This window comes from Prorops nasuta, unplaced genomic scaffold (genome assembly GCF_024137725.1).
Source record: "Prorops nasuta isolate Cenicafe-Biocafe unplaced genomic scaffold, Cenicafe_Pnas_1.2 PNAS00045, whole genome shotgun sequence".
Lineage (NCBI taxonomy): Eukaryota > Metazoa > Arthropoda > Insecta > Hymenoptera > Bethylidae > Prorops > Prorops nasuta.
The window spans coordinates 1280346-1305294 of NW_027116842.1; the positions used below are offsets into that span (position 1 = coordinate 1280346).

Consider the following 24949-nt stretch of genomic DNA (forward strand, 5'->3'; position numbering starts at 1 on the left):
TAGAAAAATGATTGAAATGTGTGCGCACTGCGCAGTAGCGTTGATAGCGTCTCCGTGAACGCGCCCTAGGTCTGTTCTTTTTCGCCGTTTGCTGCACTAGTGCAATAAGTTAGAGTGGAGAAAACATATGTTTGTCTTATTTCAACTAATTGCATTAGTTCGTTAGTGCAGCGAAAAGGAACAAACGGACTGTGTCCGCCTGTGTCCATCTCATGTTGAGGATTCTTGCAAAGCCCCGCATGAGAAGTTTCCCATTTCATCTCTGGACTCTGGTTGATATCTAATTCAAGGAAAGAAGAAGAAGATAGTCACTTACAATAAAGTGTAGTATAATTGAAAATGGCGAAATTGGCAACGATGCCTGGATCTGCGGTAGCATTACAAATAATCAATGATACTAGTTTTTCTACACTTGAAATTTCAGTATGTGAAAACACTTTAAAAGCTATAAAGGATATGGGCTTTACAAATATGACAGAAATACAAGCAAGAGCAATACCCCCATTATTGGAAGGTAGAGATTTAGTCGGTGCAGCTAAAACTGGATCTGGCAAAACGTTAGCATTCTTAATACCAGCTGTTGAACTTATATATAAACTAAAATTTATGCCACGCAATGGTTTGTAATTTTTTTATAAATTTTATGATACTCCTTTCTGCAGCAGTACAAAGCTTGGAGATAAGTGCATATTTTTTATTGCAGGCACTGGATGTATTATTATATCACCTACAAGGGAGTTATCAATGCAAACATTTGGTGTTCTAAAAGAGCTCATGAAGTATCATTATCATACATATGGCTTATTAATGGGAGGTGCAAGTCGACAAACTGAAGCACAAAAATTAGCTAAAGGAATTAATATAATTGTAGCCACACCTGGTCGACTGCTTGATCATTTACAAAATACACCAGACTTTCTATTTAAAAACCTTCAGTGTCTAATTATTGATGAAGCTGATAGAATATTGGATATTGGTTTTGAAGAAGAATTAAAACAAATTATAAATATTTTGCCAAGTAATATTTTTAGAAATACATCTTTCCATTTAAAAAATTTTAATACATATATACAGTCACTAAGTAATTTTCTACAGAAAGACGACAAACAGTACTGCTGAGTGCAACACAAACTAAGAAAACAGAAATGTTAACTACATTGGCTTTAAAGAAAGAGCCTGTTTATGTAGGAGTTGACGATGAAAAGGAAGAAGCTACTGTCGAGGGGTTAGAACAGGGTTATGTTGTGTGTCCAAGTGAAAAGCGGTTTCTACTTTTATTCACATTCCTTAAGAAAAATAGAAACAAAAAAGTTATGGTCTTTTTCAGCTCTTGTATGTCTGTCAAATTCCATCATGAATTACTTAATTATATTGATCTGCCAGTTCTGAGTATACATGTATGTATATATTTATAATAGTAAAATACACTATCAAATTGATTCTAAGGGCCAATGTCATCTCAAATCAGACAAGTTTCATATCCAGCATAACTAAAAAAATTTGAGAGTGCAAATTATGATTGGCAATTTTTTGATTTTTGCTTGTTATGGGTGGTTTCCAGTTAGACTGAAAATCGACAGTCAGACACAATCGGATACAAATGTACATTTTGGGTGACATGCAATGTACCATTTGTGTCCGATTATGTCTGACTGTGTCGAATTTCAAGCTAACAGGAAAGCAGCCTATGTTGGATATGAGGCTTGCTGATTTGAGGTGACAATGATCCTAAATAAAAGTTTAATTACTAGTATTTTTTTTTTATGTTATTTTAGGGAAAACAGAAACAAACAAAGAGAACAACTACATTCTTTCAGTTCTGTAATGCAACAAGTGGAATTCTCTTGTGCACAGATGTAGCTGCAAGGGGCCTTGATATTCCAGATGTTGATTGGATTGTGCAATACGACCCTCCGGATGATCCAAAAGTAATATTTGTTATTTTAGAAAGAAGAAAGAAATTTTGTTTTAAAAGGCCTATTAAGCTGTTATTTTTTAATTTTAGGAATATATACATCGTGTTGGTAGAACAGCTCGTGGGGAGGGAAGTAGTGGGCATGCCCTGCTAATTTTACGGCCAGAGGAATTGGGATTTCTACGGTACCTAAAACAGGCCCGTGTACCGGTTAATGAGTTTGACTTTTCATGGAATAAAGTAGCTGATATTCAACTGCAGGTAAATAGATTACATATTTTATTATATAAAGAAGAATGTTAAGAATAGGTCGATTTTTGCCCCTATGATGGGATCTAAACTGGATGTAGCCTCTTATAGTTTTTGTTACCGTAGAATTAGATAACCAAATGCTTATTTTACTATAAATGATAGGGAATGTAGTAGTTGATTGAAAAAAAGATTAGGAAAATACAATTTTTTGGTTAAATGTGTATTAGGGTGTCCGTTAAAAAGGCATTATTTTTGTTTGATTGTTAACTTATATAACTTGGTATAGAATCAGATAAAAATAAGGTTTGCAAGAGTCTAGCCGATTTAGGTAGTAAAAACCCGTGCCACCCAAGGATTGAAGTTAAAAACGGGATTTCGCAGAGAAAAATGATATTTTGTGACTATTTTGCATGTCATTTTTTCATTCTTCAAGCATTGCACACGATGATGTAGCTTTAGTTAGTTTAAAGGTTTCTGAATATGGATCCATAATGAAAGAAATCTTTTGGCTTGTTACAACCTTTATTTCCCGTGTTAATATTTTTTAAAATAACGATGTGCAATGTAAATTCGTTATAGCCGTATCTTGAGTAATTTCTCCTTTTTTACCTCGGTATTCCGCTCCTTTTCGTTCTGACATATCTGAATATGATAAGATTATGTAAACATTTTTTCTAATTTTTTGTAACATACACTGCCGGGCAAAATTTTAAGACCACTTGAGAAATTTGTTTCAAAATCAGTCACTTCTTTAAACGCGCATAACTTCGTAATGAGGAAGGATACAATAAAATTCAAAAACCGTTGAAAAGTTGATAAAATTCTGCATATAGTGGAATTAGCTCAATGCACGGATAACGTGTAGTTATCGAATTACAATTAAATAAAAATACTGCTAAATTAAAAATTTTTCTTTTTTCGTTACGTCAATTCAACTTGTTGTAGCACTTGCAATAATTATTATAATTATATGAAACTTTGGTGAAATAAAGTTCATGGTTTCAGTTTTAATTTGAGCCCTCAAACGTCACGATATTCATTGTATTTCCTTATTTTCATAACTTTTTTCTGAGTAATGTCGAGAAAAATTTTTGACCAAAAAACAACTGCTCAAGCATTTGAAACAATTTCAGATTGAAGAATCCGTCGGTATTAAACGACCTATTCTACTTGTTTCATATTGCACTTTTATTCAGTTAAAAGAAATATGATAATTGTAAATCTTAGAATTAATAAAATAGATTTGATTAATCATTACTCTGTTTTTGTTGATTTAATTTAAAAATTAATGGTGTTTTATGTTAATTGAATAAAAGTGCAATATGAATCAAGTAGAATAGGTCGTTTAATACCGACGGATTCTTCAATCTGAAATTGTTTCAAATGCTTGGGTAGTTGTTTTTTGGTGAAAAATTGTTCTCGACATTACTCTGGAAAAAGTTATGAAAATAAGGAAATACAATGAATATCGTGACGTTTGATGGCTCAAATTATAGTTGAAACTTTGAACTTTATGTCACCGAAGTTTCACATAATTACCATAATTATTGCAAGTGCTACAACAAGTTGAATTGACGTAACGAAAAAATAAAAATTTTAAATTTAGCAGCATTTTTATTTAATTGTAATTCGATAACTACACGTTTTCCGGGCATTGAGTTAATTCCACTATATGTAGAATTTTATCAGCTTTTTAACGGTTTTTGAATTTTATAGTATCCTTCCTCATTACGAAGTTATGCGCGTTTAAAGAAGTGACTGATTTTGAACCAAATTTCTCAAGTGGTCTTAAAATTTTGACCGGCAGTGTACGTTTCATGGGTTAATGCTGTTAAAAAACATTGATTTATGATAAAAAATCCATTATTCCTGTATCTTCTGGAATCTCTATCTTTTTTTCTCTTCCTGTTTCTATTATCTCGAAATGATTAGTTTTTAAGTTAAAAGTACAGGCTCTAAGCTCTACCTTAAGGATATATTGAATGCATTTTAATTTCTTAAAATTTAAGTATTTTTGTTAATGAGCTCTTACGTATATTTAGATAGAATTTTTGGTAATATTAATACATCTTATTGTAAAATATATTAATATTACCAAAAATTCTATCTAAATATACGTAAGAGCTCATTAACAAAAATACTTAAATTTTAAGAAATTAAAATGCATTCAATATATCCTTAAGGTAGAGCTTAGAGCCTGTACTTTTAACTTAAAAATTAATCATTTCGAGGTAATAGAAATAGGAAGAGAGAAAAAGATAGAGATTCTAGAAGATACAGAAATACAAGGATTTGTCATAATAAATCAATATTTTTTAACAGCATTAACCCATGAAACTCATGTTACAAAAAATTTTTTTAAATTTTTACATAATCTTATCATATTCAGATATTTCAGAACGAAAAGGGGCGGAGGTACCGAGGTAAAAAAGGAGAAATTACTCAAGATACGGCTATAATGAATTTTTATTGCCAAACGTTATTTTAGAAAATATTAATACGGGAAATAAAGGTTGTAACAAGCCAAAAGATATATTTCATTATGGATCCATATTCAGAAACCCTTAAACTAACTAAAGCAACATCATCGTGTGCAATGCTTGAAGAATGAAGAAATGACATGCAAAATAGTCACAAAATATCATTTTTCTCTGCGAAATCCCGTTTTTAACTTCAATCCTTCGGTGGCACGGGTTTTTACTACCTAAATTGGCTAGACTCTTGCAAACCTCATTTTTATCTGATTCTACACCAAATTAGATATAGTTATCAAACAAACAAAAATAATGCCTTTTTAACGGACACCCTAATGTGTATAGGACTTACAAAGTATATTTGAATTTATATAAATATATTGACAGCTCTAAACCATTTAGTTACTTCCATTCTACATTCATAATGTTGATGATTCTATTTGACCCCTGAAAAATTAAATTGTGTTAACGATAACAAACAAACACACACACACACACACACACACACACACACACAATTAAATATTGGACTATGATCAATTGTGCGCCCGCTTTATTTTCCTGTAATTATCTCTGATAAGTTTCGTATAAGTTTTTAAATTGATTTATACTTTCCCCATCATTTAGGGAACAATGATCTTCGCTGTACATGATTCTACATTAATCAAATTACAAGAAACCGTGTATAATTTAGGTTCCAACTTGGGTGCAAAAGTAAGCCTGTTTTGAACATACTAAAGTCTTTATTGTTTATGTATGTAAAAGAAGGACAGATTCTGCTTATTTATACAGTTTATATTTATTTACAGTATTGGTCATTAGATATCTTTTATACATTTTAAGGAGCAATTCATTTATAACCAAGATAAATATATTGCTAGCAAAGTTAGCATTATTGTATAGTTTTATCGTGTTAACGGGAAGTCGTATACCGACTTTACAGGGCGGCTCCACCTGATATCTTAGTTTTCAAAGTACAACGGTATTTCAAAATAGATTGCAATTTTAACAACGGCTTTTGAGTCCTCGGAGAAGCATTGTTTAAATAAAATAAAGTATTTTTCGATTAAAATAAAAAAGAAAAAATTCGAAACAACAAAACTATTATATTTTAAAAATAAAGACGAAATTGTAAAAACGGGCTTTTTTATTCAAAGAAGTTTTCTTCAAGAATTGTAAAAAGTCCAAAAACACTTCGATTCATTCTGAAATAAGGCCAAACTTTGAAAATTAGTAAATTGTATAAAATTCCATATCTTAACGATGAGACTAAACATAAAAAGTTATTCTATTTTCTAAAAACTAGATGGCGCTGGTGAGATACTATAAGCTGCCTATAGGTGCAACGAAGAGGGAGAGAGAGAGAGAGTAACAATAAAGCATTTAAATATATTGTTGTTACTCTCTCTCTCTCCCTCTTCGTTGCACCTATAGGGACCGTGCACATCAATTCAATGATAGAGAAGTGTCAATGTGTAACTATATACGTATAAATAAATTACACCCAAAAAGTGCGAAAATTGACCGATAGTTTGTGTTGATAGTATGCATATATATCAATACACATTCTTATCTCACTATCATTGTTTTGATGTGCGCGGTCCCTATATGTAGCCTATGACATCTCATCAGCACTACCTAGTTTATAGAAAATAGAATAACTTTTATGTTCAGTCTCATCGTTGCGATATAGAATTTTATACAAATTACTCATTTTCAAAGTTTGGCCTTATTTGAGAATGAACCGAATTGTTTTTGGACTTTTTACAATCCTTAAGGTAGTAGTCTAGTAAATCAACCGGTTTTGCAAGGTATTCTTCGGGAATTTTTTTGACTACCTAAATGAAATGCAAAAAATCTGAAAATTTTATATGTTGTTAATACTATATTGAATTATACAAAAATCTTTTTTTTTTTTTTTTAATTTTTACGATATCTTATTTAAATTATATGGGGTCAAAGTAGGTGAAAAATAAAAAACATGTGCTGCTGGCCCGTGAGGTATCTCCAGTTTGGGTAATCGGAAACAAAAAAATGCAACGGATTATTGTTCAGTAGGATTGTTATTCTGGCCGGAAGTAGAAAAAATTAATTAGGTTGAAAAATAACAAAATGGAGGACTTCGAAAAAAAAGGTACAATTTTTTTAGTGTAAATTGGGCTGTAACTTGAAAAATAATGGATGAAAAGAATGATTCTAATTCCGGCGAGAATTACAGATGTGTTGAACAACTTGTAAAAATTTCAGCCCGATAGGTTCAATAGAAAATCTGTTATGCTTCGGGCCGTCCGAGAAAACGTGGTTTCGAGAAAAATGCGTTTAAAGTTTGGCTAAGAGAACTTTTATCCTCACACTAATCGTCGATCCCCGGTGCGTGCAACAAGCTTTAGGTCTCTTCATACGTGTCAAACGCGGGTATATATGGTGATATTCTTTCGTATATCAAAAGGTACACGAAAGTTCAAGGAAATATAAAGGTAATGAGTCATAATAGTGAGGAATAACCGTTAGCAGCTGTCGTGCAACTTACAGCGTTCAATTATGCGGCGCTCTCGAATATATGTTATGTCTTTGTTAATATTTTGAATATCGGTTTAAAATTTATACACCATATTCTCATGTTGGTATACTATCGAAATATGAAAAAAAAGAAACAACAAATTTCGACCCAAACAACTAGACTACTACCTTAAAGAAAACTCTTTTGAATAAAAAAGCCCGTTTTCGCAATTTCGTCTTTTCTTTTAAAATATAACAGTTTTGTTGTTTCGATTCTTTTTTTATCTTAATCGAGAAAATCTTTACTTTATTTATAGAAGATGGTCCTCCGAGCACTCAAAAGCCGTCGTAGGAATTGAAATCTGTTTTGAAATACCGTTGTATTTTGAAAACTAAGATTTCAGGTGGAGACGCTCTGTAATGTCGGTATCCATCTTGCTCTTAATGTTAATTAATCAAATTTATGGATTCATTGATTGTGCGTATTTCCATGCAATATATTATTCTATGATACTGAAGATAGCAGAGAGCCACTACGAATAAAGAATTTTAGCGAAAAACATGGTTTGAGGTGCTGCTTCCAATGAAGCAGCGTTTTACCTTTATCAATCAATACTAAAAAAAATGTGTTTTCACCAAATCACATTGACTTTGATAATGACGGTTTTCAAGACACTTCATAAAAATTGCCAGCAATCATTATACGGCTCTTATCCTATAGCGGGAAATTTAAAAAAATTAATTTGACTGCACAGCTTTGTAGTCTATTAAGTCCTAAAGGCAACGGTATGAATTTTATCTCAGGGATGTTGACCGCCTAAATGTTTTACGATTGGTGAAAAAGACACTTTTGTAGAATTGATTGATAAAGGCAAAACTCTCTACTTGATTGGGAGCACCTCAAACCATATTTTCTTTTTGCAAAAATTCTTATTTTCAGTGTCTCCCAACTGTTGGTTATCTGCGGCGTAATTTAGGTACACACCAAATAGTCGAGAATATGATATTAATATAGAAAATGAGTATAACATTATTTTGTTCAGATTACATTTTATATGGAAGCATAAATCACTTTGCGTGTTTTAAATTAAGCAGTCTCATCGAAGGAAATTGGTTGGTTTTTGGTATAACACAAATTTTGAGCATTAGCAGAAAATGATTATCATCTAGTCAGTTACTGTGTTTTTTTTCCAAAACACTTCCTTGTTATGTGTAATGACCATCAATAATTTTTGCATTTTATTAATCGTTCGACACGATTTCTTTACTCGTGGGTGGAATTTAATTAAAACCAATCCTCGTTGTCCTCGAAAATGCATTAATCCAGAACATGTTTTTATTCCTATTAGGTAATTAATTCAATTTTGTGCAATAGCTCGCGATGAAAAATGTGCAATTGGCGAATATACAGGGTGTCCTGTTAACTATAGCCAAACTGGGATATTCGGATAGAGGGTGAAATTCTGAGTAAAAGAGTTGAAAACACTTTTACGCTAGCGGTAGGGGCCCATTTGTTCCAAAATTTTTGTACAATGCGTTTGTCTCTCTACATAACTTTGTGAATATGACGACCTGTCAAAACACTGGTACACTCCGGGAAATATATTCTGTCCAACTTATAACCAAATGTTTTAAAAGGTCGTACTTCAATAGCGGTCAACACTTTTCCACATCCCGCTGGTTACCTGGTCTAGCACCGAGTCCTGAGGGTCCCGAGCAATAAACTGGGAACAATCGAAGAACCCTATAATATACCTGATACTCTAATCACTAATCTAAAATTACTATTTTTGTATTTTTAATCAAACATATTTGAAGTTATTACGAATACATTGCTTGTATTTTTAACATGAAAATGAATCCAAAAATGACGTTATTCGGACTATTATTTCTATATTAGTTATATCTTACATCTCCCATTTTATTAAAACCTGTTAAAAATCAAATTTATTTTATTCCAATATGTCTATAAATAATCCAAATAAGCATCAATTAACCCGTAGTAGAATCATACTAAAAAAATTGAAATTTTTAATTTTATGAGATGATTAACCTTTTTCTTGTTAAAGATAGTATTTTAAAATATTTACATTTATTTGTCAATTATATCTTAAACTAAAATTTATATTTGTTAATTTTTTAATAATATGTTTATGTCCTTTCCAATATTTTGGAGATTTATTTTAACTTAACGCATAACGAAGATATATAGTAATATTGAATTTTTATTAGTATTTATAGATAATAAAGTAGCAGCTTCAAGGTATAACTAAAAGAAATAAATTGTTCGATTAATGTCGTATTTGGACTCATTTTCATGTTAAAAAGACAAGCAATGTATTCGTAATAACTTCAAATATGTTTGATTAAAAATACAAAAATAGTAATTTTAGATTAGTGATTAGAGTATCAGGTATATTATAGGGTTCTTCGATTGTTCCCAGTTTATTGCTCGGGACCCTCAGGACTCGGTGCTAGACCAGGTAACCAGCGGGATGTGGAAAAGTGTTGACCGCTATTGAAGTACGACCTTTTAAAACATTTGGTTATAAGTTGGACAGAATATATTTCCCGGAGTGTACCAGTGTTTTGACAGGTCGCCATATTCACAAAGTTATGTAGAGAGACACACGCATTGTACTAAAATTTTGGAACAAATGGGCCCCTACCACGCTAGCACCCTTAATTAAAAAGTTATTAGCGATCAAAGATCCTTGCTTATAATTGGGTTTGATTAGGCGAAGGATTCTATTGGCCAACGTTACTAGCCTATAAGCGGAAAGATTCCGTAAATAGTAATACTAACGCAAATACACGAATAGTGGACGCATCCAGCTGAGCCTGTGACAATTCTCGAAAGCCGATCGACCGAGTCTCGAGTGTGTGTAAGCCCTATAAAAACAATCAAAACATAAACATTCTTGACAAAAGTCATAAGCTAAGATTGAAACTTTTGCAATTTACATTTAATAAGTTAACCCTTTGCGGTCGTATGTCTGTTCTCAGCCACCAAAGCCTTTTTACCGTTCCGGTCGTATGTCTGCTCTCAGCCACCGCAGCAAGGAATTATATGAGAATCGTATACTGTATGCATTCATGTATCAGTTTACATTTCTCCTATATACGAACCTCAATACTTGCGCGTTACGTATCCCTGCTCTATCGACGAAAATTAAGTCCGAGCAGTACGCGATACCCACCTATCTATTGAATCCGACCGCAAAGGGTTGATAATTTATATTTTCGAATATTACGCACTTTTACGACGAAGATGAGTCCAAACGTGACATAATTACGACTGTTTTTAGCGATCTTATTAATGATTGATAACTGTTAATTGTACCCCTAAAGTTTACGTAGTTATATTGTGTTTGGACTCATTTTCGTCGTAAAAATGCATATAATTTGAAAATATAAATTATTAGCTTGTTAAATGTAATTTGCAAAAGTTCTAATCTTAGCTTATGACTTTTATCAAGAATGTTTGTTTTGATTGTTTTTATAGGACTTGCACACACTCGAGACTCGGTCGATCGGCATTCGGCAATTGTCACAGGCTCAGCTGGGTGCGTCCACTACTCGTGTATTTGTGTTAGTGTTACCATTTACGGAATCTTTCCGCTTATAGGCTAGTAACGCGGCCAATAGAATCCTTCGCCTAATCAAACCCAATCATAAGCGAGGATTTTTGATCGCTAATAACTTTTTAATTAAGGTTGCTAGCCTAAAAGTGTTTTGAACTTTTTTACTCAGAATTTCACCCTCTACCCGAATATCCCAGTTTAGCCATTGTTAACCGGACACCCTGTATATATTTCTAAGTGAAAACATTATAGACGATATTCAATGTGCCTAGTTTAGCGCAGAATTGCAATAAAAATGTCAGGCCCGGCACATTAGCAACTAATGTGTGTATCAAGTATAACATTTCTTGTTTCAATTCTCCGCCAAGTAATTTGCATACTAAATTTGTTGAATTTTTTTATTTTTCTACCTAAATTCTGTAAAAATCTTACGTTTTTTCAGGTCGATTGCTTTTTATTTCTTATCTTTTGTTCTAAAATTTGGTTCGAGGAAAGAAAGAGTAGAAGGAGGAAGTACACACAGGAGAGAGAGAGAGAGAGAGAGAGATTAAGGAAGGAAGATGCCATACTTGTTTATTGCGCCTTAGGCTAAAATAAAAAATGTGCGCGTTGATGTGTGTGAGAAGAGACAAGGGAAAAAATTGAGAGAAGTAAAATGGGTGAAACAAACGTCTGCCATACGTAGAGAAATATAGCTGATGAGGTGTTACAACATAGGGTGAGAGAAGCTGAAGGAAAATGTGCACACAAAAGAGAACTTTGAAACGCGTGGAGAGATAGAGATGGAAGAACGATACAAAAAAAGATTGAGGGGAGAGGAGGGGGGGGGGGAGTGCTACTCACAGCCTATACACGCGATTGGTGTGCAACCACCTCCACAAGTATATGGCACCCCCTTTTCCCCCGAAGAATGTGCCGCTGTCGATGAAGGGAGAAAACAACAACGGAATATCTTTTTGTATTGACGCGTGTACACATTTGTCTGCCTTGGGCCAAGCTGAAACTGCCTTACCGACCTAAATTAACGGCCGATCATTTTCTCCTTTCCCAAACTGCTGTACCCTCAATTTCCTCATTCCTCCTGCGCGCACGTGTTGATCTATTGTCGAATCACATGCACTTGACCGACTAACCGTTTTGTCCCGCCATAAATTTTTCAAATAGAAACGGATCATACGAGTCGCACAAAGTTAAGCCTTTAACGCTCAAATGTATGCATTTTATACATCATTTTCAGTGCTATACGGAAGTAAGAAATGGTAGCGAGAATAACGCTTTTGGTAACATTTCCTATGTATTTTCATCTACTCTTTCGAACCAAGTACCACAAATTGCTCGCAAATGCTATGCAAAAAGATACGAGTCACTTTATGCCTAAAAACACAAAACTCTCCTCTTTTTTTTATTAAATTATTTTTCCTTCCCCGGAAAAGCTTCAACCCCATGACTGTTGGGCTCGAAATATATAAAGCAATCCCAAAAAGTGCACAGGCAATTTGGGAGAGCCAAATTTTTTAAATATTTTTATATATTTCAACTTCGTCCCTCTGAGCGTAAATTTGTAGTCGAAATTAAGCACAACACGGTGAATCCAATAATTCCAAAATTACGGATCTGAGGTATGCAGTCTCAGCCGATTTTTGTAAAGTTCAAAACCTGTTTTGTTTGGGATGCTTAGCACGGAACCAGTATTTAAGACATTTGTATTCAATGTAGCATGTCTAATATATATGTCTGCTAAAACTTTTTAAAGTGGCGCAGTTGTTGTGAAATTTATGCTGAAAAGTTTTTCCAAATCTTTTATATAAAATTTTTTCTCAAATCCAAACCTAAAAGTTCGTTTCATCTAGGATCGTAAATCACTATTTATCAGCTAATTGTGGGGGAGGAAAATATACATCAATATTTCACTCTTTTCTTTACATACCCTTTACGATCAGCTCTTGAAATATTGTAGATTATATTGATTAGAGTAGAGCAAATCTGGGCTTGCCGTACTAGATCAAACATGTGCAAATTTAACAAATTTTATGACGATTTCGTAAGAATTGCTCTAAAAATTCTCCAGCTATTAAGCTGTACAAGAATTGGTTAATATTTTATGTTGTATGTCTGGTATATTTATTCCGCCATTTTGTATAGGAAATACTGTTGACAATTTCTTTATAAGCAACCCTAAACAGTTTTTAAAACCAAATTTTTGCAGATTGATAGTGTTTTAACTGGTGTTTTCTTAATGAGCGCCATACACATCATGAGCACTTTTGGGACCACTTTGGAGATGACATTTATATGCGTCACCGACTATCGAAGGGTTAAGATTGGAGCTGAAAAGTGTGAGAGTCGCGGCAAGAATATTCAAATTTTCAAATTAAATTTTTGGCCCGCTTAAAAATATTCAAGATGGCGCGTCAAATATGGCGCCAAAAGTGTAAAAATAATGTTTACTATAAATATTTGCCGCATTAAAATTATTGAAAAATTCATTATAGGTATGTATTATGAAACACATAAATATTGCATCATATATTGAAAATCCACATAGTACGAATAATATTGTGTGTTTTTAAAGTAATGACATGCTCGAGCCTGCAAAGTCATTATAAATGACTCAGATTTGAATTTTTCTTCTATGTCACTATAAAATTAGACTATTAATAATATTGTCTTTCTTTTGGTCAGCTAACTGAGACGTAAAATTTTCATCACATATTGTTGCAATATTTATGTGCTTGATAATACATATCATGAGATTTTGAATAATATTAATACCATAGTTATTATTACTGTAAACATGATTGGACGCTTTCGGTGCCATGTTTGACGCGCCATCTTGAATTTTTAAACGGGACAAAAATTTAATGCGACAGTCTAAATATTCTTGCCGCAATTTTTATACCTGTCAGTTCCAATCTTACAGCTTTTTCGGAGGAGGAAAAATGATTTAATAAAAAAAAAGGAGATTTTCCGTATTTTTAAGCATAAAGAGACTCGTATTTCGTTGCATAGCACTTGCGAGTAATTTGCGGTAAATGATTGGAAAGAGTAGTTGAGAGTACACAGGAAGTGCTACCGGATGACTTTTCCTCGCTACGATTTTTACCTCCATATAGCACTGAAAATGATGCACAAAAAATGGTATATTTGAGTGCGCGTTAAAGGGTTAACTTTTTCCGACTCGTACGATCCGTTTCTGCTTGAAAAATGTATCACCTGATACGGTTGGTCGGTGAAGTGTGACTCAAGGATGGATGAGATCGCGCGCGCATGGGGAATGAGGAACTTCGGGATAAAATTTCCAAAAAGGAAAATGATAGGCCGACCCACTTTCAACCTGTCTATCTTGACTCCTGTGTACTCTTCTTGGACTCCCGCTTATATCGAATCTATTGAGCCCGCGGTACCAGCTTTCGTCCATCCGCTGAATTTTCGTTCACTGGAAGCCCAACTCGGAGGGAAAGACTCCTATTGCTCAACTGCAGCATGTGTAATAATATGCAGGATACGTGAGACGAGTATTACTTCTCTTTCCTTGGAGGACCCAATTATGAGAAAAGTACACTTGTACGATTTCTTATTACGGCCAGTAATTTTCGATTTATGTAACGATATGTTCAGTCGAAGAATCTGCATAGATTCTTAAGTAGTTTGTTTGGATACTAATAATGTTCAAAAAGTCAAAAGACTTTTTTTATACAGGGTGTTTTGCGTAAGACGCCCCAGAGTATGGGTACAAAATATGGCGCGTATCTCTTTAACTGCAAGAGATTTTCAATTTTTTCATATGACCTTTTTGAAAGCAAATAACAAGAGGTTTCGAAAAGGTCCTATGCAAAAATTGAATATCTCTTATAGTTAGAGAGATACGCGTTATTTTGTATCCATGCTATTGGGACGTCTTACACAAAACACCCATATGATAATAATGATGAAACGCGCGCGAGTCTAATAAATTTTCCTTTCTCTTCTTCTTTTTTTTTTTTTTTTTTCGTAATCTTCATATTTTTCTAGTTGCACAAAAATGGGGCTAGGTGTGAATTCATTAGGTCGATAGTGTACAAAGCCAGTGCAACTCGTTAAATACGAAAAGTGTCAAATACATTATAGAATAGTGTTTTCCGAATATCGTAGATAAGCAGAAGGCAACGAAAGTCACATACTTTCTTTTGTATCATTAATTTATATAGAATTGCATAAAATCATGTATAGAGCTCGAACACATTGTTGTGGAACGCCACATAAATATCAACCTTTTTGTGAATAAGAAGAATAAGCATAAATTTTTCCCAAGAAATGGAGCAATGTAAAAGTTCTAGACGGTTTTCAAGGAACTGTTTACTCGAGGCTTTTCTAAGCCGCTGAGGACGAATTTTTCAATGAAATTAAAAATTTCAAAACGGACCATCCAATATGGCGACAAGAATGTTATTTTTGAACTTGTCAACACATGGACGGTTTTTCTTTGGGTTCGGGTATTACAGTTTTTTTTCGAGCTTGATGAATATCAACTTTCGTTACAAACTGATAAATCCAAAGTGACCGATCTAACATGTTTGTTAATATTATGAAGAGAATAAAAACAGCGAATTTTTCTAGAATTTCAGGGGTTTCTTAATCGCTCTCTCTCTCTCTCTCTCTCTCTTTCGATAGAGAATAGTTTCTTCTTTGAAATAATAAAACAATTCAATTGTTGCCGTACGCCTATGTACGAGTTATTGCCATTATTGATTAAATTTAACAATTGTCGTGTAATAGAATTCAGGCATGAAGCATTTCACTTATAACATTCATATATCCCTTTAAAATTTTCAAATTATAACTACCAGAATTCAATATTTTATTTCCTTTAATGCGACATTTATACATCAGTCACCAGCAGCGATTGCTGTTGCGTAAAATCTAAGAGGAGAGCTCGTTTTAAAGTAAAATAAGTACTATTGAAATCTTTTTCTCTGAAATTAATCAATCAAAAAATAAAATGGAAATCCTGTACCGTTAATCCGTTCATGCACGCTCTGGAGCAATGAATTTGGTTTGAGCAACCGATATGTGCCGTGTTAGATTGACCTTCATCGACCTGAAAAACCTGTAATACATAATTAAAAAAAAAATGGTCAGACTGTTCGAATTTTTCAAAATTTCGTGTCTCGTTAAATCGACCAGTTGAAATTTCGCAAAATAGATGTGGATTCTATGTTCGGTCAGAAAGCCCGGAGAGATTCCATGAAATATTCAAATTCGAAGAAAATCCATGAATTTGTTGAGTTTTTAAAAAATTGAGGTCACCCTATTAGATCGGTCGTTTAGCATCATTCAATTTGGTCTCGAGGTACACGTGCTCGGCTGAGAGACATCTGGCTCACAAAAATATCGGACTGACAAGTTTTATCAGAATTTAGTTTGCTATAGAAGAAAACAAAGTAGGGTTGACGCGCGAAAGGATTGATAGAATGAAAAAGGCAGACAACAGACGCTTACGTATTACAGTTTTTTATTGCTTATTACTCTATGCATGAAAAGCTATTTTACATCCTTTTTGATATTGTTCATACTCGACACGTTAGAAAATTACACCTAGACGAACTCTTACGTAATTGCATTAAATAATAGCAATAGGAAGAAAAATTATTAAGTGTATGTCTTTCTTCATTATTATCAAATCTAGAAAAAGTACTTGTAAAATTTCTTAAGCCTTCGGTTTCTCATGAAGCTGGATCTTTCACGCACAGAGCACTCATTTTTCATCCTGTCAATAATTCCAAGCAGATGGGAAAAAATTCACGCTAGTGTTGTTTAAAATCTTTATTTTTGTATATCAATCATAAAATAATTGAAAAATATATATGTGTGTCAAATATAGTTTTGGTTGGGAGGGGGGTGGGGGGTCTGGTGAAACTAAGGGCATTTATTCAAAGCAATTAATTTCATACTTCTAGTGTTCTGATGTTAATGTAACTTTGTATATATAAAAAGATATATTTTAAGAGCAAGAAAACGTATTGCAAATTGAAAAGTTTAATGCATATATATACGTATACTTATATAGGTGGGGGAATCATAACTAAAGAAATTTTCATCCGGTTTACAAGTTCGAGGTCTCAAATTGAAGCTAATAAAATTTCTGTCAGCATGAATGTAAAAATGAGAAAAATAATAGTATCGTAAAAAGCTATTGCAAAATAAAATTCATGATTTTTCGTTCATTTTCGTTTTACGTACGTTAATCTAGGAAAAATCATTTTTTCTTAAATCTTGCCGGTTCACGCGCACAGAAATTTTGTTAACTACAATTTAAGACGTGAAACTTGTAAATCGGCAGAAAATTCGAATAGTTATGATTCCCATAGTTTTTGTCGCAGCCTGCGACGTACAAATGTGTATACGTTAAACTTTCGCTTCCAATATGGTTGCTCGTTTTTAAAATATATATTTATATACAAAGTTACGTTAAAATTAACAAATTGGAAGTACGAAAAAATAATTGATTTGAACAAATACCTATTGATTTGACCAGAAACACAGACCCCCTTAAATAAAGTAAGCAGTAACTTGGCCTGCTTAACAAAATAGGTAATTGCTCGTTTTATTCGCGAGAGAAAAGAGGCAGCGTCAGGTTTACGAACGAAATTGGGGGTTAATATTACTATTATCATTTTCAAGCTGCACAATAATTAATACAACCTCCCATCGCAAAAAATTTGTTACGTAACTAGAGAAATATCGACAACATTAAAATTTCGCATGCACGCGAGTCTTGCGAGAATCGCCTTTTTCACCAACTGTCCCAATAAAATAAAACTCGTATTCCTCATCCCCCCCCCCCCCCCCCCTATAATTCCCTATACAGTCAAAACTATTTTAAGAGAGTCGCTCTTTTTCATATAAAAAATAAGAGTGTGTCGAAAATCCGTTAATATCCAGTTACACTCTTAATGTTTATATATAGGAAGAGTGGCTCGTTTTCCAAGAGGAATATATGCCATCGGGTGTATATCCTAGATTCCCAACACCTACGTTAAAATATCTGATTTTGAGTGTTGGCAGTGAACGCGTTAAGCTTTTAACCGTGTTTCTCTCGCGCAGGCTGTATCGTGCATTTTATAAGCCCTACTCGCCCGCATCCCACGTATCACGATACTGAAATAAAGACGCTTAAAGATAGATAAAATGATTAAATCTCTCGAGGTCTAATATTAACCGTAGGTTTTCCTGAAAATCTCATATATATATATATATACGAGACGTCTAAAGTAGTGGTAGGTGGGTCATTCAAAGTATTCGTAAAAATGTTCGCACGAGTTATTTTAGGACGTATCGCGCTTGACCCTTACTTGCCTAGCCCTCTTCTTCTCGATGCACCACACGCACGCTTCCTATGATCGTGATCGTGCAAGACTTTGGAGTGAAATAATTTTAGCGTGACAATTGCGCAACAGCGAAGCATCTCGTCGGACGAGACGATGTTTGCCAGCCAATCGATCAAGACTCCAATCGCCATTGAGCAAAGATTCGAGTCGTCGTTCTATCCATCCATGCACTACCGAGTCATAGTTTGATCTAGCTACTTTTGTGTACGTGCACAACGACAGTACCGTTCTTACGTGTCATCTATATAGTAACTCTGCAGAGATTGCATAATGAAAAAAGCTAAATCTAGACATTATCATTGTCTCTGCCTCCACACACTGACACACTTTCGTTTATGTATTACATATATATATATTTTAATGTCTCGTAGGTTTTCTTATGGTGCTCATTGAAAAATTACACATTTTCTTTCATTTATTCATTGTTTTGTTAAACTGGTAGAATTCTGGAAAAACAGCAAGTTTTGCAGCGATTCTTAACCTAACCACACTGTCAGCTGTGAGTCGATCCAAATGACAAGTTTGCACTTTCTTCCCCTCGCCTGGCAGTGTGTTCTTCGACCACTTCTCGTGTACTCTTTCTCCTTTACGAGGATCCAAGCTTATCGAGCTTTGCAAATTGTAGCAATTAATATTTTTAATTGGAATCACTCAATGGGATATTTTCTATTGTTATATATATATAGGGCTGTATTCAGAAACGTCACTCGAGCTCCACCCAAGTTTTAATGCTACAGTTTACGTTACATATGCTGTAGTGTTTTAGTCTGTTTCGAGTGGAACTCGAGTGACGTCTATGAATACGGCCCATAGTTGAAGAAAGCGAAAGAACGAAGGCAATGATTGATCTTAAGACTGGAATATAAATATCTATCGTGTACCGAGGTAGCTAAGTTAGTATTATAATTAATCGAGTGAAAAACGAGCAATGCTTGACATTCCTATCATATTTATAGTATAAATTCAACTGCGTCGATTTAATAAAACTTCGTCTCCACGACACGCGATTTATTGTTATTTTATCGTTTTATTTCCTTCGCAGATCAGTCTTGCAATAATACTCTTTCCACGTACTTGTGGGAATAATTGACAAATTCGTTAAAATTGTGAAATAAATACTAAATTGCGTAAATTGATCAATTGGTCATTCTGTAATCACTATTTTTCTAATTTATTCTACATATTGTTTATATGTTGGAAAAACCTGATTTATATCGTATTTTAATAGAAGGTATAAATAATGCATGTATAATCGATTAAAAATACGTGGTTTTAGAATTCTCTGTCTACCAACTTACGCGTTTCATCATTTTTTCGCCATATTTTTTCAGTTAAATATAACGATTTAATGAAACGATAATTTTCAAATGCGGCTAATACTTTTCGATAGAAAATCAAAGTACAGATTTGATAGAAGGTTCTTTGCTCGTTGCTTTCCGATAAAAACACGTCAACATCGGTACTTGCACGTATTTCACAAGGCAAAGCTGTTCAAAGTTATCAAGTTTTTCTTTTCGAATGATTCTCATGTTCATTGAAATTATGAAAAAACTTTGAGAAACGTGACCTAGTAAGTTGAATACAGTCACACAAACACATTCTACAGCTTCTAATTACATCTAATTAATTAAACGGATTACTTATGAATATTTTATCAAATTAAAATCTGGGTTTACTAGAAAAGTTTTCCATGATCGCACATGATACAGAATATATGACGCTGAAGTTAGCAGCGACTTTCCAGCAGCGAGTTTCGGCGTCACATAACCCAAAATTAGCGTGTCACCCGGTACACGACGCATATAGAAAATATAAATAAAATGCTAATATCAAATTAAAAGCAAGATACACGTTGTATTTTTTTTAAATAACATCAATTATGACTTAAAATAAAAAATAACAATTAATAAATAGAAAAAAAAGTCAAAGGAAAGATAAAAGTTTAAACTTATTATCATCATATTTCACCGATAGGGAAATTTTTTTAATTTTTTTAAATCATACAGTCTTGTAGCCTATTAAATTCTGCATTGACCAGTATGAATTTCATTAGGGATCTCGACTCCCTTTTTAGATTTTTTTAACATTGAAAGCAGAGATACGAATGAATTTTCAAGTTTTTCGACATTTGGTCAAGTTTTTCAGTTAGCAGGAAATTTTTTTAATTTTTTTGAATCATACAGTCTGGTAGCCTATTAAATTCTGCATAGACCAGTATGAATTTCATTAGGGATCTCGACACCCTTTTTAGATTTTTTTAACATTGAAAGCAGAGATACGAATGAATTTTCAAGTTTTTCGACATTTGGTCAATTTTTTCAGTTTTCAGGAAGTTTTTTTAATTTTTGTCAATCATTCTGTCTTTTTGCTTAGGAAATTCTGTAGAGAATGGTGTTAGTGTTGTGAGGGATCGTGCCCTCCTTAGTGCCTTCTTTCAAGAATCAACCTAAGACTCTGAATGACAAAATCACGTTTTCAAACTGTCGGCGGAGCTTTTCAACCGACGAGACATTTTTTTAATTTTTAAAAATATACAGGCTTTTACTTTATTAAATTAGGAGTAGGCAAGTCCAAATTTTATTAAGGATTGACACTTTTTTATAATTTTTTTATAACAGGGAAAGCTGCCGAAACTCAATTATATTTCAAGCAATATTTCGTTTATTTATTCTGCAAGCTATATAATCTAATCACATGTATTTTTACTACCTATTCTAAAGAAAAAACATTAATGTAATCGCAATCCCTAATGAAATTCATACTGGTCTATGCAGAATTGAATAGACTACAAGACTGTATGATTCAAAAAAATTAAAAAAATTTCCTGCTAACTGAAAAACTTGACCAAATGTCGAAAAACTTGAAAATTCATTCGTATCTCTGCTTTGAATCTTAAAAAAATCTAGAAAGGGTATCGAGATCCCTAATGAAATTCATACTGGTCTATGCAAAATTTAATAGGCTACAAGACTGTATGATTCAAAAAAATTAAAAAAATTTCCCTATCGGTGAAATATGATGATAAAAAGTTTAAACTTTTATCTTTCCTTTGACTTTTTTTTCTATTTATTAATTGTTATTTTTTATTTTAAGTCATAATTGATGTTATTTAAAAAAAAAATACGTGTATCTTGCTTTTAATTTGATATTAGCATTTTATTTAGGTTTTCTAAATGCGTCGTGTACTGGGTGACACACTAGTTTTGGGTTATGTGACGCCGAAACTCGCTGCTGGAAAGTCGCTGCTAACTTCAGCGTCATACAGAATATTAATTGGAACATTCCTAGTATTTAGTCTCCTTTAGAAGAATAAACTAAACTATGTTTCTTGCAATGTTTATTGAGAAAAATACTTCTTTTACTAAGCAACACTATCAGTAAAAGTAATACCAATATATTCAAGAGAAAAGAATATTATGGAATAATAAAAAGAAACGATAGTCTCAATTCTTCATCTCAGCACTTTTTTTTTAACATAAATGATGTGCAGTGTTACGTGGATAAAATTAATAAATGTTTTCTTTTGTTACAGCTGGAGAAATTAATCGCAAAAAACTACTTCCTCAATATGTCTGGTAAGGAAGCTTTCAAGGCTTACGTGAGAGCGTATGATTCACACCATCTAAAACAGATCTTTGATGTGGAAACCTTGGACCTTGCTAAAGTAGCCAAGTCCTTTGGGTTCACTGTACCACCAGCTGTAGATCTGAGTATCCTTTTCATACGAGTTAATATTTTCGATTTTATTATTTTATTATTTCTCTCTCTCTCTCTCTCTCTCTCTCTTTCTCTCTCTTTCTCTTTCTATGATAAAAATTAGCTGGATCATTGAATTGGATCGCGTTATATTCTCCTTAACACTGGTCACACTTTAGAAGTGGGAATTAGCAAAGAAGCACGACCACGAAAGAGGCTCGGCGGAGGTGGTTACGGCTATTTCAACTCTATGAATAACCCAAAGGCGGCCAGGAAGATCGAACGTACGAAAACCTTCGGCCAAATAGGAAAACGTGCTAAGGACGGGAGGCAATTTTCCAGATAAAATTCGGCACATTCGTTAGAAATTGAAGCTTTCGCACCGTCTTTGATGAAACTGTACAATTAGTGTAATTACTATCATCAGTTACTTTTCTTCGAATCTTTATCATCCTTTACAACGCAATGTATATTTTTACACATTTCCTCATTAAAGTTTGATAACAATGGCATAAACCATACAATCCTATTGTTATTTTAGAATATAATACATATATATATATATATATATATATATATATTTATGGCGTGTATTTGCAAAACTTTTATTATATCGATTTTCACGATGCTCTCTTGGTGCTTTAATATGGCAGTAAACAAAGCTCTCGACATTAATTTGATTAAACAAGTTGTTTTATAATGTTTCTCGTTATCACTTAAATTTGATAGTTTTACCTAACGCATTTAGAAAGTAATAAGTTCGTAGGAATTTTCCTAAATGTAAAGAGTTTTACAAACGAACGTCAGATTTGATGCATCTTTGGGAGAGTCACTCTGTAAATATAATAGATTTACGTAAACGTAAGATAAAATCGGTTCATAATGAAAATTTCTTAGAGAGGCAAGTACCAATTTTGGAAAATTCTCATCAAAAGCTTGGAAAGGACAAGTTTCCTTATAGCGATCGGCCAAAAATTATGTAGAATTTGATGGTTGCTAATAGAAAATTGCAGGACAATTCGAGGAAAGATCGCTCAACTCGGCCGGGGCGTGGGTTTCAAGTGCCATCCAATCTTGGTAAAAGCGTTTCGCTTAACAGGAGAGTTGAATTCGCTTTGGCAAAATGAAAGTTGAGTTGTACCGGGAGCCTCGTCTAAAAGTCTTTAAAGGTCTATTTTTATAGCATGAAAGCGGATACCTACTGCAATTCAGATTTGGAAAAAGCCAGCAAGCGGCGCGCAGCAATTGGCGGAACTGATATTTTTGGAGCACGAAAAATTCAGGTCGAATTATTTCTGAAAAACAGGATGATGATTCGGTGACTCTCCGTGCCTTTGGAAAAGTCATTTGAAAGGGAATAGAATGCTATTAGGTATGAATAAAACGTTATTGTGAAAAAACGATTATATTAAGAATTAAAAAATGTTCATGAAATTCAATCGCATCAACTGTCCCTTCTTTTATAGTTAGGGAGGATCTATGATTTAAGGCTGCTAAACTAGAAATAGTAATGGATAAAAAGGCCAATCCTGAGAAGAAAATTCGCTCGCCTATACAATTTATTTTAATATTATAAAATCTTGCGAATAGCATAACGATATGCTTGGGCCAATACTTTTCTCACATCAGTTTATGCAGCTTGAAAAATAATAATACTCTACCAACAAGATCTATGCAAGTTTTGTAGATATGATAAGAACAGTGAGAAAGGTTAAATATAGCGTTTCCTTTGTTACCAATGTTTTTCAAGTTACGTTAAAACCTGTCCAGGCATAAATTCGTTAGGTCGATAACCTACGGAAAGTATTACGTAATCTCTTGGATATGAACAATATGAAAAATGGTGTGTACAGTAGTTTATTATTTATATGATAGAGCCGAGGAGAAAAGTCTGATGAATTTTATTTCTTTTCGCATATTGTTGATATTTATCTACTTGAATAAAATCGCGTGTATCCCAACCATATCTCTACGTGTGTAATTCGGTAAACATCAATAACATAAAGAACAATCGCCGAAGCTTTGATTTCCTTTTGTGACACTCGCAAAGAATTGCACTATGCTATTTTTAATATTATGCACATTTATAACGAGTTACATAATGTTTTCTCTAGGTCATCGACCCAACGACCCTGCGCCCGTGGATGAGTTTAAAAATCATAATTCGAAGAATGTTGACAGTCTGAAAAAAAAAAGTTACTATCGCATCGACCGAGCAATCTTCAAAATCCTTTTAACACGATTAAAACGTTTCCAGAGCCGCAATGTACGTAAATAAACTTTCCAAGGCATATCGTTACGTAATTCTAAAACTGATGAACGATAGCAAAAAATACAGGAATATTTTTCCCGCGCAATGGACCCTATTATCCAGAGTACGCAGCTGGAGCATACAATCCGAGACACGTGCACATGTTTGGTATAATTTTGCAGGGAGCATCGATGATTATCGTGCGCAGCAAGCCAGCGCGCCGCGCCGCAGCAGTGTTCCTCGCGCGAGGAAAAATCAGTCTTGGCACTCGAAGCGTTCTCCGATATTCAGCTGGCTGGTTTCGCAAGGAGGCCCGCGCTCCTACACGTTTTGATCGAGAACGATCTACCTACTTGAAAATCAGAAGGTCTCTCTCCACTCGGCTAGGATAAAATAGAATGTGTCGCCGGCCGGAACGTCCAAGGGAGGGAGACCTCGAAGGGGAAAAAGAGTCGGGAAATAATTTATAATGTGTTTTACGCCCACGTGGTAGTCGTGGTACCAGTGTGGGGCCATGTATGGACCTGTGACGTCAACCTTTTACTTTACATCAACCGATATATTCGCGTAGGTTGGCTGGATACACGGCATAGATGGTAACGCGTCTTGCCTTGCTGCGCCGCCCGCCGTGGGAGAAGGCTGAGAGAAGACAGCCCGAAGGATTGCTCTATTCGATCTTACGATCGCTGCAACGTCCATCCTAAGTACCACCGCGTACTGCGACAAATGCTCTGGCCGTCACCACGCTACAACATTTTCCTTCACTTTCCTTTCCTCTCGACTCCCACTTTTCATGTTTCATTCAATTATGGGACCTTCGCACTTCCCCTCCTATATATACCATTTTTTCTCTTTTACTTTGTCCGTGTTTTTCCATTATTCTATCAGACTCAGACCTGCCGAGGATGATC

The 24949-nt window shown here is 34.0% G+C and overlaps 1 protein-coding gene across 2 annotated transcripts; it reads left to right on the forward strand.

The window, feature by feature from the left end:
- Positions 1–27: 27 nt before the first annotated feature.
- On the forward strand, positions 28–23800 carry pit (pitchoune). 2 transcript variants are annotated; one of them, XM_066744491.1, is made up of 7 exons: positions 28–619; positions 704–1018; positions 1096–1397; positions 1776–1928; positions 2006–2176; positions 21624–21801; positions 21985–23800. In XM_066744491.1, the coding sequence occupies exons 1-7, from the start codon at positions 340–342 to the stop codon at positions 22131–22133; spliced, it is 1548 nt and encodes a 515-aa protein (XP_066600588.1). In that variant the 5' UTR covers positions 28–339; the 3' UTR covers positions 22134–23800. The 2 variants fall into 2 exon arrangements, with proteins under 2 accessions (XP_066600588.1, XP_066600587.1); XM_066744490.1 differs by having other exon boundaries at positions 32–619; positions 21967–23764.
- The last annotated feature ends 1149 nt before the right edge of the window (positions 23801–24949 follow it).